Source organism: Candoia aspera, chromosome 2 (genome assembly GCF_035149785.1).
Source record: "Candoia aspera isolate rCanAsp1 chromosome 2, rCanAsp1.hap2, whole genome shotgun sequence".
Lineage (NCBI taxonomy): Eukaryota > Metazoa > Chordata > Lepidosauria > Squamata > Boidae > Candoia > Candoia aspera.
The window spans coordinates 203,413,247-203,432,763 of NC_086154.1; the positions used below are offsets into that span (position 1 = coordinate 203,413,247).

The window sequence follows — 19,517 nt, forward strand, 5'->3', positions numbered from 1 at the left end:
AATATTTTAGCTGGAGATAAGGAAAAAGGTATGTAAGGAATATAATCCTGGGTATACTATGTGTCTATTGTCTATGTTATTATAGCTAATCCTATTCTATTCTATTCTATTCTATTCTATTCTATTCTATTCTATGACATATCTTAACTATTGATATGTTATATCTATAACACATATATAGATATGTGTCTGGTGTCTATGAAATCTGTGTGACTTAGCTTCAATTAAACACATGTAGGCAAATGAAAATGAGTTCCAGAGACTTTCAGTTAGGACTTTTTTCCCCATCCTCTCCTCCATACCATTTAGCCTCACTTTTCTCAGAGCAGAATTTGGGAACCCAGGCAATGTATTCAGGCGATGGTATCTGTCCCTCATGGGTGAACTCTTGTAAAAACATGGTCCAAAAGGGCCTTCATAAATCATGGATAGGTAATATGGTGGGGCAGTGGATCCATTTGCAAGACTGTGTTGTATGTAATCCCATACACGAGGGTGGGGCTTGGGTGTTCACCAAATGTTGCCAATGAAGAATGCCCTTTAGTAGAAGGCAGAGTGGAGAGTTTGCTTTCCAGTCCTCTTTTAGTGACCCAAGATGTTCTTTACTATCCCAGGTTCATTTGAATTTCATTCGAGCAACTGGTCATCCTTCCAGACAAAGCCCTATTTTTATTCTTAAAAATTGCTTATAGAATACATGTGGGCCTTTAAGCACTATTGTAAACAAAGATATGGCTATAGGCTTAACTTGATTTGCAAACCCATTCCAGGAAAGAAACCTTGATTTATAAGCTACAGTGGGTTAGGGTTGCAAAATAAGCAAACCATGTTAATGACTTAACATCATATTATGTAGGTCATTTCTATCACAGAGCTGCAGCGATATAATGCTATGGCAGTGTCTTAAAAATGTCAGATTTTAAAGCTTTGATTAAAAACCCTGGCCAAGTGTAATTGTGAAAAATGAATGGTACAGGTTAGCCATTTCCCCTCAGATATGAATAAATCACTCTGAGATTGATGGCTAGATGGGGAAAATGTATCACACTTTGTGTCATAATAGATGCTTATTGAAAGCCATTACCTAGTTGGTGTAGTGATCTAATCCTGCCTGTGGCTTTTAAATGTACTGTACTCTTTAAAATGGATAGGTTATACATGAGGGTCACTATGGTGTAGTGGTTAAGGTGCTAGACACGGAGCAGGAAGACCCAAGTTCTAGTCTTTCCTTAGGCACAGAAACTGGCTGGCTGATTTTGAGCCAGTCATTCAGGCCTAGATTAGGAAGCTGAAAAACATCTGTCTACCAACCTGCACTGGATTAGTGTGTTAGATTATGATCCCTAACCTTCAGTGAAGAGCCCTCTGTGCTGCAGTGGATTGATTCAGGCTGATAATACATATTGGAGTAGGGGGGAATGAGTTCATTATGAGAAACTTAATTATTACTAGCTCAATTTAAGATAACTGAATTGAGGAGGACAGTTCAGAAAAACTTTCACCAATTCTTTATGTTTCATAGCTTACAATGGTCAGCTGTCATTGCAGATGAAGTACATAGAGTCAAGAATCCAAAATCTCAAATAACTCAGGCAATGAAGGCTCTAACATGTAAAGTTCGGTTGGGACTTACTGGAACAATTTTACAGAACAACATGAAAGAGCTTTGGTGTGTAATGGACTGGTAAGTGAAATAAAATTTAATATTACAAGCCCAGATGGAATGCTTATAATCCTTTCTCCCCCTTGTTTATCTCTATGAACATCAGAGTTCTCATGTATTATGTGTGCCTGGCATTCACATGTCTTACAGATGTCCGTTTTACAGAGAACTTTGGCAACCCAGCTTTAGTTGTCTGTGCCAGGAATTTATAGAACACATATTTCCCATTATGTGAGTTTGTGTCATGGAACTGTAGAATACAAGCAATGAAAAATGTGTGTTTATTACTATGTAATGTGTGAGATGATTCTTTTAAAGCCTGATGTCATTGTTTTTAGGGGTTTATGTGCTGCTTAACAGTACAAGGAAAGAGCAGTTTAGAAACCCAAATGTGTGCTTCCTTCTTTCTGTTGGGTTATACGGCAGTTCAGATGTGATACAAAAAAGGTGCTTCCGAGGAAGTATAGGCACACATGCTGCACCTGTTGGAATCTTGTGAAGAAGCTGCATGTTTTCCTGAGCTTGTATAGCCCTGCTATCCCAGGAAAACATACGTTTAATGTAAGAAGGCACCAATAGTGTGCCCATGCTTGCTCAAAAGCACCTTGCTGTGCCAACCTAGCTTTATTAAAGTGGCACTGACCTGGGGATGTGTAAGCCCTTGTCTGCTTGAATGCACCTTTTCTGGATCCAAGGGCCTGCACTTTCCTAGTAAGTATTCCTTTTATAGTGCTTTCAGCATTGGTAGCTAGTGAAGTTACAGTTCTAATAGCAGTGGGATTAGAAGTTTCCTATGCTTGCTTATCTTCCCATTTTTTCTAATAATCTTTTTCCTGTGATAACCATGTAAATATACAGAATAACTGTTCTAATTTCATTTATGAGTACAGTGAAAATAATACACATCAAGGCACAAAACCATTTTTAAACTTTGTGGTTGCATAGTAAAACTGTAATTGATAGTGTTGCCAGCCTTAACAAATGTCCCCATGTTACATTTCCATAAATTGGAAAACAGATCTGATTCTCAAGATATCATACATTTGCCTTAATGAAGTTAAGTGGGGAGAGTTCTAAAAATGAATGTATTTGTCAATATGCATAGAAAATTACAGTGCAATTCAATATTAATTTGCATAGGAGCAGATCTGATTTAATTCATTTGGATTTATTTCTAGGTAAGTAAGGATTGTAACCATATATGTTTTAAATTTATATTCTGCCTTTCTGTCTATCCATACTCAAGATGGCTTTCCACAAAATATGAATTATAAAGTAAAGGTAAAGGTTTCCCTTGACATTAAGTCTAGTCATGTCTGACTCTAGGGGGCGGTGCTCATCTCCGCTTCAAAGCCGAAGAGCCGGCATTTGTCCATAGACGCTTCCGTGGTCATGTGGCCGGCATGACTAAACGGAATGCCGTTACCTGCCCGCCGAAGCGGTACCTATTAATCTACTCACATTTGCATGTTTTCGAACTGCTAGGTTGGCAGGAGCTGGGACTAGCAACGGGAGCTCACCCCGTCACACGGATTCGAACCACCGACCTTCTGATCGGCCAGCTCAGCAGCTCAGCGGTTTAACCCGCAGCGCCACCGCGTCCCACTATGAATTATAAAACATAAGACAAAAATTGAAAATTAGTCCAACAAACAGTTAAAAACTTGGTAAATGTTACATAGGGCTTTAGCTCGTATGTGAAAGTCAACAGCTAATAAGAAATCTAGATCTTTGATGCTAGAAGCCTGCTAAAATTAATACCCTATATTAGTGTTTGATGCGTGAGAAATCATAAGTTTTCTCTTTCTCATAGGGCTGTACCCGGGCTCTTGGGTAGCGAAGCAAGTTTCAAGACAGAGTTTTCTGATCCTGTAGAACTTGGCCAGCGGCACACTGCAACCAAAAGAGAGCTAGCCACAGGCCGAAAGGCAATGAAGAGGCTAGCTCAAGAACTATCCAGTTATTTCTTAAGGCGTACAAAAACTCTCATCAATGACCAGTTGCCCAAGAAAGAAGACAGAGTGAGCTCCATTTATTAACTTTGTTCATTCCTTTTAGCGTGGATTTTGTATAGTTCATATACATAGTAGGTATGTTAGGGTAACCTTACATATGGAATTGCCTGGATAGCTGTGTATGTGCTGAGGGACTGAGGTGCTGGAAATCCATATCAGGCTGTTCTGCAGGTCTAGTGGGTGAACAGGAAAAGGGCTTGGCTGTTTCCTTGATTGCTGATTTAATTCATAGCAATAATTGTAGCATTTGTAATTGGCTTGAATTAAAAAATGGGTTATCCTTCTTCTCAAAGGCTATGAATAGCCTACGAGCACATCTGAAGAAACTGCATTGGAGGCTTATTAGAAAGTTTTGGAAGCCTTGAATGTCAGGGCAAAATCAGGATCTTCCTGCTGAGCATCATTTTTGCATCTTTAGCCTCCAAGCCATTTCTTTCTAACAGTTGGAGGAAGGGACCTCTCCCTTTCTGAGAGCTCTGGAAATTACTGTGTGGGGCTTTGTTATGTTTTCCTAAACTCTTCATTTTTTTATTTTTTGGGTGATGATACCAGGAATATTCTTTGACTTGGAAGATAGAGATTTTTGGATACCTGCATGATAGATACTATCTCTGAGAAAGTAAAACTAGAGAAGGGGAACAGAATTGTTTGTGGCATACAGGGCATTCTGTTACATGATATTCTGAAGATACAGGGCAGTAACTTTCCTGCCATTTAAAAAAAAACTTCATAATACTTGCTAATCAATCACCTTCAGCCCTCCAAGGGTTCAGTCTATGTCATAGGGATATCATTAAATGACATGTTACCAAAGCAGAGTTCCAAATACTCTGTTTTGCTGAATCTGAGTGAATTATTGGCATCTACCTTTGCTCTCTTCAGCAAAGGATCGTTACCTTGTCGTGGTGCTGGAGCTTGAGCACCTCAATGATGCCATGAGCTAAACGGTGAAGGGCCACCCAAGACGGGAAGGTCATGACAGAGAGGTCAGACTAAATGCGATCCCTGGGGAAGGTAATGGCAACCCACCCCAGTATTCTTGCCGTGAAAACTAAATGGATCAGTACAACCAGAGATATGCCGGTATACCATCGGAAGATGAGACCCCCAGGTCGGAAGATGGCCAAAATGCTACTGGGGAGGAACAGAGGATGAGTTCAACTAGCCCCAGACGTGATGACGCAGCTAGCTCAAAGCCGAAAGGACGGCTAGCGGCCGATGGTGCTGGTGGTAAACGGCGAATCCAATGTTCTAAGGATCAACACACCATTGGAACCTGGAATGTAAGATCTATGAGCCAGGGCAAATTGGATGTGGTTATTGGTGAGATGTCAAGATTAAAGATAGACATTTTGGGCGTCAGTGAATTGAAATGGACTGGAATGGGCCACTTCACATCAGATGACCACCAGATCTACTACTGTGGACAAGAGGACCACAGAAGAAATGGAGTAGCCTTCATAATTAATAGTAAACTGGCTAAAGCAGTGCTTGGATACAATCCAACAAACGATAGAATGATCTCAATTCGAATTCAGGGCAAGCCATCTAACATCACAGTGATCCAAATATACGCCCCAACCACAGATGCTGAAGAAGCTGAAGTAGAGCAGTTCTATGAGGATCTGCAGCACCTACAGGACAACATGCCTAAAAGAGATGTTATTTTCATCACAGGAGACTGGAATGCTAAGGTGGGCAGTCAAATGACACCTGGAATTACAGGTAAGCATGGCCTGGGAGAACAAAACGAAGAAGGACATAGGCTGATAGAATTTTGCCAAGACAACTCACCCTGCATAACAAATACTCTCTTCCAACAACCTAAGAGACGGCTTTATACATGGACTTCACCAGATGGACAACACCAAAATCAGATTGACTACATCCTTTGCAGCCAAAGGTGGCAGACATCTATAGTAAAGGTAAAAACAAGACCTGGAGCTGACTGTAGTTCAGATCACGAACTACTTCTTGCACAATTTAGGATCAGACTAAAGAGATTAGGGAAGACCCACAGATCAGCTAGATATGAGCTCACTAATATTCCTAAGGAATATGCAGTGGAGGTGAAGAATCGATTTAAGGGACTGGACTTAGTAGATAAGGTCCTGGAAGAACTCTGGACAGAAGTTCGCAACATTGTTCAGGAGGCGGCAACAAAATACATCCCAAGATGTATCCCAAGATGTACATCCCAAAATACATCCCAAGAAAGAGAAAACCAAGAAGGCAAAATGGCTGTCTGCTGAGACACTAGAAGTAGCCCAAGAAAGAAGGAAAGCAAAAGGCACAGTGATAAGGGTATGCCCAATTAAATGCAAAATTCCAGAGGTTAGCCAGAAGAGATAAGGAATTATTTTTAAACAAGCAATGCGCAGAAGTGGAAGAAGACAATAGAATAGGAAGGACAAGAGACCTGTTCCAGAAAATTAGAAACATTGGAGGTAAATTCCAGGCAAAAATGGGCATGATCAAAAACAAAGATGGCAAGGACCTAAGAGAAGAAGAAGAGATCAAGAAAAGGTGGCAAGAATATACAGAAGACCTGTATAGGAAGGATAACAATATCGGGGATAGCTTTGACGGTGTGGTCAGTGAGCTAGAGCCAGACATCCTGAAGAGTGAGGTTGAATGGGCCTTAAGGAGCATTGCTAATAACAAGGCAGCAGGAGACGACGGCATCCCAGCGGAACTGTTCAAAATCTTGCAAGATGATGCTGTCAAGGTAATGAATGCTATATGCCAGCAAATTTGGAAAGCACAAGAATAGCCATCAGACTGGAAAAAATCAACTTATATCCCCATACCAAAAAAGGGAAACACTAAAGAATGTTCAAACTATCGAACAGTGGCACTCATTTCACATGCCAGTAAGGTAATGCTCAAGATCCTGCAAGGTAGACTTCAGCAATTCATGGAGCGAGAATTGCCAGATGTACAAGCTGGGTTTAGAAAAGACAGAGGAACTAGGGACCAAATTGCCAATATCCGCTGGATAATGGAAAAAGCCAGGGAGTTTCAGAAAAAGATCTATTTCTGTTTTATTAACTATTCTAAAGCCTTTGACTGTGTGGACCATAACAAATTGTGGCAAGTTCTTAGCGGTATGGGGATACCAAGTCATCTCTGTTAGCAGAGTGCTAGAAAGCATTTGGCCCAGGAGAGATCAGAAAAGTCACACACCAGGCATTTCTATAAAAATAATTTTATTTACAGAAAACAAACATATTTAAAGGCTGTTTGCTGAGAGGAGAGATTTCTCTCAGCTGCATATTCTCTGCAAGTCTACACAGAAGGGAAACTGAAACTAAAACAAGTTCAGGCATGTTCCTCCCTTAGGCAATGCAAAAATTAGCACATGAAAGGGGGACAATTAAATTCAACCTCTTCACCCAGCCAAAAGGATTAGTTACCATAGTAACCTTAATTTGTAGCAGAAAACATATTAACAATCTTGTATGCCTCATGAAGAATCTGTATAACGACCAAGTAGCAACAGTAAGAACAGACCACAGAACAACGGATTGGTTTAAGATTGGGAAAGGAGTATGGCCGGCCTGTATACTCTCACCCTACCTATTCAACTTGTACGCAGAACACATCATGCGACATGCTGGGCTTGAGGAATCCAAGGCTGGAGTTAAATCCCTGGAGGAAACATTAACAATCTCAGATATGCAGATGATACCACTTTGATGGCTGAAAGCGAAGAGGAACTGAGGAGCCTTATGATGAAGGTGAAAGAAGAAAGTACAAAAGCTGGGTGGCAACTAAACCTCAAAAAAACCAAGATTATGGCAACCAGCTTGATTGATAACTGGCAAATAGAGGGAGAAAATGTAGAAGCAGTGAAAGACTTTGTATTTCTAGGTGCGAAGATTACTGCAGATGCTGACTGCAGTCAGGAAATCAGAAGACGCTTAATCCTTGGGAGAAGAGCAATGACAAATCTCAATAAAATAGTTAAGAGCAGAGACATCACACTGACAACAAAGGTCCGCATAGTTAAAGCAATGGTGTTCCCTGTAGTAACATATGGCTGTGAGAGCTGGACCATAAGGAAGGCTGAGAGAAGGAAGATCGATGCTTTTGAACTGTGGTGTTGGAGGAAAATTCTGAGAGTGCCTTGGACTGCAAGAAGATCAAACCAGTCCATCCTCCAGGAAATCAAGCCAGACTGCTCACTTGAGGGAATGATATTAAAGGCAAAACTGAAATACTTTGGCCACCTAATGAGAAGACAGGACACCCTGGAGAAGATGCTGATGCTAGGGAGAGTGGAGGGCAAAAGGAAGAGGGGCCGACCAAGGGCAAGATGGATGGATGATATTCTAGAGATGACGGACTTGTCCCTGGGGGAGCTGGGGGTGTTGAGGACCGACAGGAAGCTCTGGCGTGGGCTGGTCCATGAAGTCACGAAGAGTTGGAAGCAACTAAATGAATAAACAACAACAACCTTTGCTCTGCAATAGTAATCATGGGCTTTCAGCAATGTTCACATAATTTCTTTGTTATATTGGATTTCCATAGTGTTATTGAAAGTTGTGAATGAAAGTGCTGCATACATTCTGAAAGCTACCCAAGTGATTGTTGCAGTTATTGTCTCTGAAAATTCAGGACATGGTTCTCTTGATGACAGGCTAAATATTTTGAATTCAGTAGGGATTTGGACTTACTTTGATTCTTTCTACATCTTGGGACATAAGTCTTTTATTCTCACTCCTTGTTAAAATCTGCTCTTCTGCCCTCTTCATGGAAGTCCATGTCTTGAAATAGTTATTGACTGGGGAGCTCAAAATATGTTCCTATGGAATGCCTTCTTGATTGTCTGAGCTCTTTAGAAAATACCAGCCTCTCAGTTTTCCTGGTGTTTCATCTGTGTATACTTCTTTAGGAAAGATATTTGCCCCATTTTGGATTTTCTGAATGTTTGCATATTTTTGCCTGTGAATCTTACCAGAGCTTCATGTGGGTCCTAGTGATGTGCCAGGATGAAAAAGTGGTTGTCCCCTTAGATCCAGTAACTGGTTGCATCATCTTTAGCTGCAAAACCCAGATGCTTTCTATAATTGATCATCAGGCTCTCACATCACTGTGTAAGAATTTTGGTTCACCCCTCCATGGCCAGCAATTTCAACTTATAATATTTGAGGGGTTTTTTTTAGCATGAACAATCTAGGTCACACCATAACTTTTCTATGGGCTTTGAAACATTGATATTTTTTCTTCGTTTTTATAGACTTGTTTATACATTTAAAATAATTGTTTTGCTATATGACACGGTAGTGGTTCAGCTTCAATTGATGGACAGGTAGCCTGATATTCTCCTATAGAATTCCTGTTCTGTAAATGCAGAATTCCTGTTTCTTTCAAGTTGTCTAGAGTCCTGAGGCAGCAAAGCATCCCCAAACCATGACACAACCACTTCCATGCTTGAGAGTTAATTTGAGGTTCTTATTGTGGAATGCAATATTTGGTTTTCACCAGACATAATGACACCCATGGAGCCTGAAAAGTTCCACGTTTGAACATACCTCCAGAAGTCTGTGTGCGTGTGTCATCCAGGTGCTTTTTGGCAAACTAGAGACGAGCAGCAATGTTCTTTTTAGTGAGCCATGATTTCTGCCTTGCAGTTCTCCATTAATCCCATTTTTAATGGGGTCAGTTGGTTTACTGATGTATTTGTGGGGGCCCTTTCATATCTGTATAGTTTATTGTTTTGGTTGTTTTAGTCTAGGCTGCCTGTGTGTGTGTGTTTAATTGTTTTTATTGTTTCTGGCAATAAAACTTTGTAAGACACCCAGAGCCAATAAAATGGGTGACTATAAACAAATTTAATTAATTAAATTTAATTTGCTTTTCTGTTGGTGAAATCATAAACACTGACTTTAGCCAAAGTGAGAAAGGCCATAAATCCCTGGATACTGTCCTAGGTGTTTTTTGTGAGTTCCAGGAAAATTTTATTCTGCGCTTTGGAGTTAATTTTGACAGGATAGCAACTGTTGGGAAGATTCATTATGCAAGATTATTTCTGTGGAATGGTGATCTCCAAATCTTTACAAATGTTTTTGTAACCTTTTCCAGACTGGTAGGCATCAAGGTCTTTTTTTACAGAAGACTTGATAAATTATTCTGAGCAGAGTATGAGCATGAGGTGCCTCTAGCATCTGTGGTGTGAATACATCCTTGGAATGAGGGGAGCCAGAGTTTCTGAAACTTATAAACTAGCCCAAATCCTCCCCTCATTACACAATTAGGGGAAGTACTCACACAGTTGGCAGTAGTTATTGAATTGCTTAAACCCTCTCTTGCTCTGTGTGCATGTAAAAGAGAGAGAGATTACTTTTGCACATTGGTGCATTGTGTGTTGGGTGACTTTGTTTATAAAATATATATGAGACACAAAACCAAACTTCAGTGTTAATTTGTTTATTTAGACTTTCTTTATATATCATTAGGACACATATGAAACTGATAACTTTCAGTGGCAAAGATATGCAGAATTCATATCTGAAAGAGGGTACATACTTTTCCCCAGAACTGTATAACTACTGAAAAGCACTTTCTTCATAGTTTTGCTAATTGCTAATCCCATAACAGGGTCTGTCTTTTGAGTCAGCTTTCTTACTGTGGGATCATTCAAAATTCCTCTAGTTATCCTTCTAGGTTGCTGGCCTACAGGCCACTGTAGTCTCTTCTGTGTGAGTGGATGGACTGTTTTGCATGTGAATTAATTTTATTCCCCATCTTTCAAAGATAAGACAGTCTTTCTGCCAAATTCTTAGTGTTAACAGATTGTTTCCCAGTTCCATCCCTTAGGGAGTTTTGCCATGTTTTTCCTCATCTCCGAAGATTTACAAAATTAGCATTGTTTAGGTGTGAGGTATGAACTTTTCATTAGCTTTTTAGGTGAATCAAGTAAAACGTTTCAATTTTTTTTTCATTTTTTCAGATCTGGTAAGGGAACACTGAGGGAACACTCTTATTTTATATAGCTTTATTTTTTTTTTCTGGTTGATCAAAATAGTTTGCTGTTGCCATGAGATTCAGAAAGTCTCCAGGTCCAGTCTTCTAACATTTCACCAGGTCTGTAGTTATCTTAGTACTTTTACAAAAAAAATAATTATATTCCTATTTGTTCAGCTATGGAATTTAGATATTGAGATAACACATTAAATAAGATATAAAATTATGCTCTTCAGTGCTTTTTGGGGGGGCGGGGGGGACTTGGATCATCTAAAACTCCTCCAGGTGAGTGAGACATATCCAGAGGGCATAAAGATGAAATTTAGATGTTACATTTCTACAGTGGAGGACTGTCTAAAGTCATGACCACTTTAAATGAAATACGTTTTGATTTTGCTCTTTGTGGCAGTCTTTCTATATTCATGTAAGGTGTATTATTATGTAGAAGTAAAGGAAAGGAATTAGGGCTCTTTTATCTTTCTAGAAGTTGTCAAATGTGATTTATGCAGGCAGATTTCTGTGAATGAACCAGAAGCATGACTTGAAGAACTAGAGTTCCAAGGAAGCCCTTCTCTATCCTTCCCTCTTCCACTAAAAATTTCTGGAATATAACAATGTTCTTATGAATGATTTTCATATAGAATCATTCATTTTCTGTCCAACATGCACAGGTTTATGGAAGATGCATGTTTAATATGTTCAGTATCTGTACAAAATCTCTGAATTAATTGAAATTCCATACTTTTTTGTGCCTCTTTTTTATAATATAAAAGTTAATTATGAATTGATAGATAGAAAACTGTGTGGATTTGTTTCCAGTATGAAAGATGTATGACTTTCAGTTGCCCTGACTGGAATGTTTTGATAAATGCAAAAATGCATATTAGAGAACACACAATCACACTTTTAATAAAGATACACATTAGTCTGCTGCTCTTTCTTCCTTGTTTATACCTGCCTTCCAGCTAAGGCTTGTAATAATGCAGGCTAAACTGTGTTTTCTTAAGAGAAGATTAACAGCAATGTCACTCCGTTGCCTTTAATCTAGAAGCTTTTATTTTATCCCATTCTCTTGATAATGTGAGTATATGTTCAAGATACCATTGGATTATTATAGCACAGCATGGTGCTGCTGCTTTGTGGGTGGCCTAAATTCAGGAGGGGTCTTAGAATATCTGTATCCTGCTGGTTGAGACCAAAAGATGTCATGGAGATGCCACCCATGGTCTTTAAGAGGAAGGATTAAGTATGTCATACCACTGTCCAAGAATCTCTCCCTCCTATATCAGCCATTCAGAATGTCAGTCTTAAAAATTGGCTGTTTTCTTTTATTCCTGCTGTCTGCATTAGTCTCTACAATAGTGCCAGGAAATGGCAAATAGATCTTTTAAGCAATTTAAGATCTATTGTCTTAGGGATTGAGAGTGATCACAACAGTTTATCTTTCACATTCTTAGCAGATTGTATCATTTAAATATAAAGTGCTAGTTGATCATAATCTTTGAAAAAGAATTCTAAAGCCCACCTCTTTATTTTGCAAGCTCAGTGCATATTTTAGTTTGTGATATATTATTTTTGTTGTTTAATTCCCCCTGTTTTGCATTTTATCTTGCCAGATGGTATATTGTTATCTGACAGAGTTCCAGAGAACAATTTATAAGACTGTATTGGAGACAGAAGATGTGCAGTTAGTGCTGCGGGCATGTGAACCATGTAGCTGTAGAAGTGGCCATAAAAGGAAGAATTGTTGCTACAAAGTAAGCATTTTTTTAAACATAAGTTTGTTTGAAGTACAACGACCATCTACAATAGTCCTTTGACCTATTCCACATCCACTCTCTGCTTTCTCCCCTCATAAATCTTAACAGGGCCATGAAGTAAATGGATAATGACATGCTGTGCTGTAGATAGAATGGGTATAAACTGGCTAATTTGGGGGGGCGGTGATTCCCAGGCCTATGTAATGCTTCTAACTTTCAATATTTTAAAATTAAAATAGCACTGATTTGAGTTACCAAAATGTAGTTCAATCACTATTATTACAACAATGCTAAAAAGTATCTATTGGGTGGGGGCTAATTCACCTTTTGGAAAAATAGATGTTGTGTGAATGGCTGTTTTCAAAATTCCAAATGTGTGTCTGATCCTACCTCTGCTTTAAAATGATCTACTTGGTTGCTATTGATTTACTTCATATTAAGCAGATGTAGGTTATTTGAAAAAAGTTGTCTCAAAAGAAAAAGTAATCAAGGAAAGGCTTTGTGGTACGCTTTTACAAGCTATATTACTAAGACATAATATAAGCTGTTTTATTATTGCTCATCTCGTGTGATCCATAAAATGAATAAACTTAATTTTTGTCATGTTTACCTCACTGGAACTACCACAACATAAATGGTCAGTGAATCATCACCTAAAAATCAGCCAGGCATAGCCAGGAAAGTAGTTATTTGAGACAGTTGTTGATATCATTGCTGGTCTACTGGAAAGCTATTGGATGAGATTTTTTTTTTAGTTGTTTCAGATTAAATATGTTTCAGATATTCGAAAAAGAATAATACTTTGAATTTTAAGCATATGGTGTGGAATAAATTCCCAGGTGTTTTTAAGATTATAGCTTAACTTTATACAAAGTAAGCAGAGCTAACAATTGTGAGAGATGAGGCAAAATCCACTAAAGATGACTTTTGCATAGGCTTCAAACGTAGCCTATGCAGAAGAGGTGGAAGCAATATTTTTCCAATGCCTGGGTGTCCAGGGGACTTGGCCTGGCCTGTTATTACGATGGAGAGAAAAATGAACTAAAAGGTTATTCTACTGTAGATAATTTATGTGAATTTATTTCTTGGATTTATGCATCTGTATTGGCTATTAGAGAGCCAGTTTGGTATAGTTAAAGGCGTTGGGCTAGAAACCAGGAGACCATGAGTTCTAGCCCTGCTTTAGGCACAAAGCCAGCTGGGTGATCTTGGCCCAGTCACTCTCTACAAGCCCTAAGAAGGAGGCCATGGCAAACCACTTCTGAAAATGTTACCAAGAAAATGGCAGGGACTTATCCAGGCAGTCACCAGGAGTCAACACTGGCTTGAAGATATGCACGCACATACACACACACACAAATTGGCTGTTATATTTTAAGTGATTTATTCTAGCCATGAAAGTCATATTCATATTTCAGCACTTAAAGAAAGATAATATAAGCTATTGTGTAGACCAGTCTCTCTCAAGCGTTGATAAAACTGTGTGCTCCTGCCTCAGTTCCCATGCTCTGTAAGAGGGAACCATCATAGTTTAGTAGATGATTGGCATCAGGAAGAACGGACAGTTGTCATAATAATTGGAGACACTGAGGCCCCAGGGACCATGACAGCTGTTGCTGCTGATAGGATTTACATGCCTAAGAACATATGGAAGTCTGCAAAGGACATGCAAGAACTGATGCTAGATGCCAGAGACAGGGAGTGGTGTCTACAGATTATGTCTCTTTGCATAATAGTGGCACATCTGACTATAAATAAAAATTAGGCAGCCAAAAAGATGTTTAGCAAATGGACGTAATGAAATTAAAATGCATCAGTCAGTCAAAAAGTTCCCAGTCCGTAGCTTTCAGGCTATGTTTACAGAAATCACTTCTGATTTATTAGAACATTTCTGATTCTTCTGTATAGTTTTACCTGTGCTTGGAGCTAAGGCTTGATGTACCATAGAGTTGAATTAGGCAGCAGAGCGTTCTTACCTGCTCCAGATGCACATTGCAGGGTGCCATTTTAATTCGTCACCCACATACAAGACTTTCTACAAGTAAAAAATCCTAGCATGACAGAGATAAATGTTTAAATTGTAGTCACTTTCTGGTGTACTAAGCTTTTTAATCAGGAGACTATATATTTTATTTATTGTATTAGTCAGCCTAACATATCTTGAATGATGTACAGTCTACAGTCTGAAGTATTTTAATCTATTCTACCACCTTAGATCTTTGTTATGCCTTTTCTATGCAATTCTAATGTTTGTGTAGAGAGGTGACTTTAACAGGTTTAACCCATTACTTTCCACTCCAGCCTGGCTAGGACAGCAATTGTTGCACTTAAATGTTCTGATTTTTTAACTGTTTTTTTTTCTAACTCTTTGGGGAAAAGGTGCATGTAATGGGTTGTGAGAATAACCTTGGGAGATAGGAGGAAGAACTGCAGCCTAGACAAGAGTCCGATAAATGAAATCTGAATCCAAAGGAGGGATGGGGGTGGAGAAAGCATCTCAGAAGGGTTCGGCAGGGGTGGGGAGGAGGGCTTTCAGACTTGCAAGATTCTGTTACTGTAATCTTACAATAAAGGTAGTATTAGTACTCATGGCTTTGGTTTGCTGTTTGGGCTACCTCGAAGGGCTGAGAGTATAGATCCACAGTCAAGTTACCTCATTTTGCATGTAGGAAGATCTTGAATGATTATGGAAAATTAGAATTTAGTGCTTTTCAAACCACGGTTTCTAAACACATTGTATTTCTTTATGTTTGAAAAACTGCATTGTGATGGCTGCTGTTCATAAAATGAAACAGGAAATGGGCATCTTTTTTTTTTTGCCTTTTTCAGATCAGTATCTTCTCATTATAAATTATAATACATTTTAATTTTACATTTTGACATGAGACTTTAGAGACTCATGTGTACTGTTCCATTCAGTAAAGCATAAAATACATTTCTAATATTGTAGAATTCAGGTTTTCTCCCCAACCCAGAGAAAAGAAATCCAAACCATGGATTTTGTGGAATAAATATTTCCTGTCTTATTTAAGTACTGTAGCTCTCAGTTCTCTGAACTTTTAAACTATTTGTATTTCTACAGACAAATGCTCATGGCGAAACAATGAATGCGTTATATTTCAGTTATCTGACAGTCCTTCGTAAGATAGCAAATCATGCTGCCCTGTTACAGACAGAGAATACTAGCAAACAGCAGGTTAGTTTTCTCAAGTCTTTGCTTTCAGCAGTGATTTGAAGCAGCAGCTTGCTGGTAAATTCTATTCTTCATTTTGTGTCTCATTACTTCTGTTAAAAGTATGTTGAAACTATATTGCTTTTCAGAAAATAAAGTTCAAAGTCTGTAATAGATTTACTACTTGAGTCTAGCAATGAAAACATGAGTATAGTGTCTGCCATCCCTATTCAGCTTAAGTTGAGTACAGGTAGTCCTCGTTTAGCAATGTTTGCAGTTACGACATTGATGAAAAAGTAACTTTACAATCAATCCTCACATTTATGACCTTCGTAGATCTGTAAAGCAAAGGAAAGCTGAAGTAAGATCATAAGCACAGTCATGGTTTCGCTTAGTGACTGCTTCATTTAACAACCATGTTGCCTGTACTGCTCTCCTCCCAGATTGTTTCCCTGTCTCTCTGTTTCCCGCCTTAACTTTTTTGCTTTTGCTTTTCTTTCTTTTGGAGGCAACAGGGACAAAATGCAGAGTTGGGGGAACATAGCAAGGATTGCTCCATTAGAAAAGAGGCAATGCGGTGGCCTCATTCTACTCCCTTTAGCCTAGCAGTCTCCTTGATATCTGCTGTGTGCTTTACATTCATTTATTTCAAAACAACCTTTCTGTTGGTGACTGTTTTCTACCAATATCAGTATCAGTAGTTAACCAAAAAGTCTGCTCTTTTGCCTTTTTCACTTCTCAATAGAAAGAGAAAAAGGGATGGCTGTGGAATGTCCAAAGGAGTTTTGGAGGGCTGCCACTATCTCATTTCCCTTCTTTCTGCCTTGAAAAATAAGGATGGTGTAGTAGCAGTCAGACATCCTAGCTTAGAAAAATCAGCAGAGGACTCAGAAAGTTGCTGCCTCCCATGTTCTCCTCCTCCTCCTTTCTCAAGAGGGGGAGAAAATGAAAGTATGGCCAGAACCTGATTGTTGTACCTTTCAGGCTGGAATAAGGTGGAATAGTCATGGGCAGTCTTCATAGAACAGTGTTTCTCAACCTTGGCAACTATAAGGTGTGTGGACTTCAACTCCCCGAATTCCCCAGCCAGCCATGCAAGTTGAAGTCCACACATCTTAAAGTTGCCAAGGTTGAGAAACACTGCTATAGAGTGCAGAAGAATTCTCATAAGAGAGAGGTTGATTGATGGACTTTTAATTTCCACTCATTAATCGAATGCTATAAGCTTTGGTAGGAACTGCAAACAGCTTGTGTTTAGGAATCCTAATGTAGTAAGAAGAGCCCTGGGATATGGATTGAGAACACTGATTATAAATGTCTACTCAGCCATGAAAATATAAGAATAGTTTTGTACAAATCACAAACTCCCAGTCTAAGCTGCCATGACACAATACTTATAAGAATGAAAAGGAATTGCTCCATATATTCTTTCTGAACTCCATGGAGAAAGAATACACACATCATATGTAGAATATGTGAAGTTTTTCAAATGTTTTCGATCCTTCCATGTACTAAGTGTATTCTTTCACTTCTTTTAATTCAGATACTAATTATTTCCACATTTTCATTTGCTTAATTTGTATTTTATTTTAGGAGGCCCACATCACAAGGATCTGCAGCCATGTTTTTTCCAAGTTTCCTGATTTTGTGCACCTTAGCAAAAATGCTGCTTTTGAAACTCTTTCTGATCCACAGTATAGTGGGAAAATGAAAGTAAGTAAATGAAGGGAAAGATGGAGTAGATCTGCTTCTTAGTACATATTTTTCTGCTTGCATTCAGCATAGGGAACAACAGGCTTCAACTGAACCCTGGTAAGACAGAATGGCTGTGGATTGATGGTGCTTCATCTTCCGGGAAATTGTCATTCTTAGTTCTGGATGGGGTTGCACTGCCCCAGACAGACTCAGTGCGTAATCTGGGGGTTCTCCTGGACTCACAACTCCTGCTCCGGGTTGGCACCAGTTATGCCCGCTCCTGGAACAGTCACTCTGAAGCCCTGGTCATCTCCCATATAGACTGGTTGGCACCAGTTAAGCCCTCTGAACAGTCACTCATGCCCTGGTCATCTCCCATATAGACTACTGCAATGCGCTCTACATGGGGCTACCCTTGAAGAGCATCCGGAAGCTTCAGCTGGTCCAGAATGCAGCCGTGCGGGCCATTTTTGGTGCCCCTAGGTTGGCACATATAACACCGTTGCTGCGCGAGCTGCACTGGGTGCCAGTTTGCTTCCGGGTCCAATTCAAGGTGTTGGTTATCACCTTTAAAGCCCTACATGGCATGGGGCCAGGTTACCTGAGGGACCGTCTCATCCCCATTACATCGGCCCGTCCCACCCAATCATCCAGAGAGGGCATGTTGCGGACCCCGTCCATAAGAGAATTTCATCTGGCGGGGTCCAGGAAACGGGCCTTCTCTGTAGTGGCCCCCGCCCTCTGGAACATCTTGCCCCCGGAGGTGAGGCAGGCCCCTTCACTCCTGACCTTCCGGAAGGCCCTGAAGACTTGGTTCTGCCGTCTTGCCTGGGGTGGGAAAGTGAATAACCATTCTTGGGGGTGGCTCGCATCCTAGAGTCCCTCCCTCCAGCTTGGATTTTATGCCTTCTTGGATTTTATATTTATTTATTGTATTTTATAATAATTGTGATGTCGTTGCTTTTATGAGATTTTAAGGTTTATGTTTGGAGCTTGATTTTATCGTAAACTGCCCAGAGTCCCTCTTTTGGGGGAGATGGGCAGTAATTAAATTTGAATAATAAAATAAATAAATAAATAAATAAATAAATACCATTGTGCAAACAAAGAATTATAAAATTATAATTATTATACAATTATAATTATTATAAAACTATTGCCATTGCCACTTTACTTTTCTGGGGACTCTAGATTAGAGTTCTGCAGTTTGGGATCAGGCCATGCATGTATCAAATCTCTTTCTTTCTACCTGCCTGGAAGGAAAAGAACCAGAATATGTAAAAGTACCTTCTGATTTCTGACTTCCCAGAGTCTGCAATAATAGCTTTGTCTCCCTTTATAGTGATAGGAGCTCTGCCTGGGAGCTGGCATTGAGATCTTGTAGTATATGTGTGCAATGATGCAGAACTAGCACCAGCAAATGAGCAGTAGTGAAATGAAAGGAGAACTTTTTCTAGCTGCGAACAAATGCCAGGCATTTGGGCATTCCCAAAACAACAGTGCAAATTGTTTATTGGATTGCTTTCATTTTGCAGGTAATGGTTGCCCAGAAAGGATATTCCTGTTTTTATGTGATAGTTATTGATTCTGTTGTATCTGTATTTATTTTTGTTTAATGCTGATTAAAGACCAAACTAAAGATATTGTATTATATAAAATAGATATGGTAATACATTTTGGGTGAGATTTAGTCAATGCTGTTTTCCATTGTTTACTTCCAGGTCCTTCAGAAACTTTTATATCATTTCAGAAAAAACAAGGATAAAGTGCTACTTTTTTCTTTTTCAACAAAGGTGAGCTACGTGATCTTAATTTAGGGCCCAGGGAATATCACCATCTTTCATCCATTACTGCTTTCTAGCTTGAAATGATTATGCATGGAATAATGGTGAGTGAGGCACCTTCAAATACTATACTTCTTTACAAGAGAACCCTTCTATGTAAGAAAATCTTTTCTATCATATATTTCTAATCTGATAACCACAAATCTATTGCTCTCTCAGAATGCTAAAAATTAGGATCATTAATAGAAAATAATTCAGATTCAAGACCAAAAGGAAATCCAGAGTAGATATTCAAAATGTGTAATGCACTGCCATCAGATGTGATGAGGGCCACCAATTTAGAAGTGTGGAAGATAGAGTTAGCAAGACTTACTAGTTTCAGAGGCTGCATAGTGCCAGAATAACAGGCAGAATAGCTTATACATCAACTACCAGAGGGTGTTAAAGAGGACTATCCTC

The 19,517-nt window shown here is 39.2% G+C and overlaps 2 protein-coding genes across 5 annotated transcripts in view; one reads left to right on the top strand and one right to left on the bottom strand.

Moving 5' to 3' along the window:
• The window catches only part of ERCC6L2 (ERCC excision repair 6 like 2), a 65,551-nt gene that overhangs the window by 13,237 nt on the left and 32,797 nt on the right, over positions 1–19,517 (top strand). The window contains exons 6-11 of the mRNA XM_063295220.1: positions 1,523–1,684; positions 3,477–3,684; positions 12,264–12,404; positions 15,490–15,603; positions 17,173–17,292; positions 18,996–19,067. Coding sequence (XP_063151290.1) covers positions 1,523–1,684; positions 3,477–3,684; positions 12,264–12,404; positions 15,490–15,603; positions 17,173–17,292; positions 18,996–19,067 — 817 coding nt within the window. The remainder of the gene's footprint in view (positions 1–1,522; positions 1,685–3,476; positions 3,685–12,263; positions 12,405–15,489; positions 15,604–17,172; positions 17,293–18,995; positions 19,068–19,517) is intronic.
• CDC14B (cell division cycle 14B) overlaps positions 8,845–19,517 on the bottom strand; it is a 305,941-nt gene continuing 295,268 nt past the window's right edge. For all 4 annotated transcript variants that reach the window (XR_010067328.1, XR_010067326.1, XR_010067325.1 and 1 more), the window contains one exon: positions 8,845–8,856. The gene's annotated coding sequence lies outside the window, so the exon portion shown is untranslated. The remainder of the gene's footprint in view (positions 8,857–19,517) is intronic.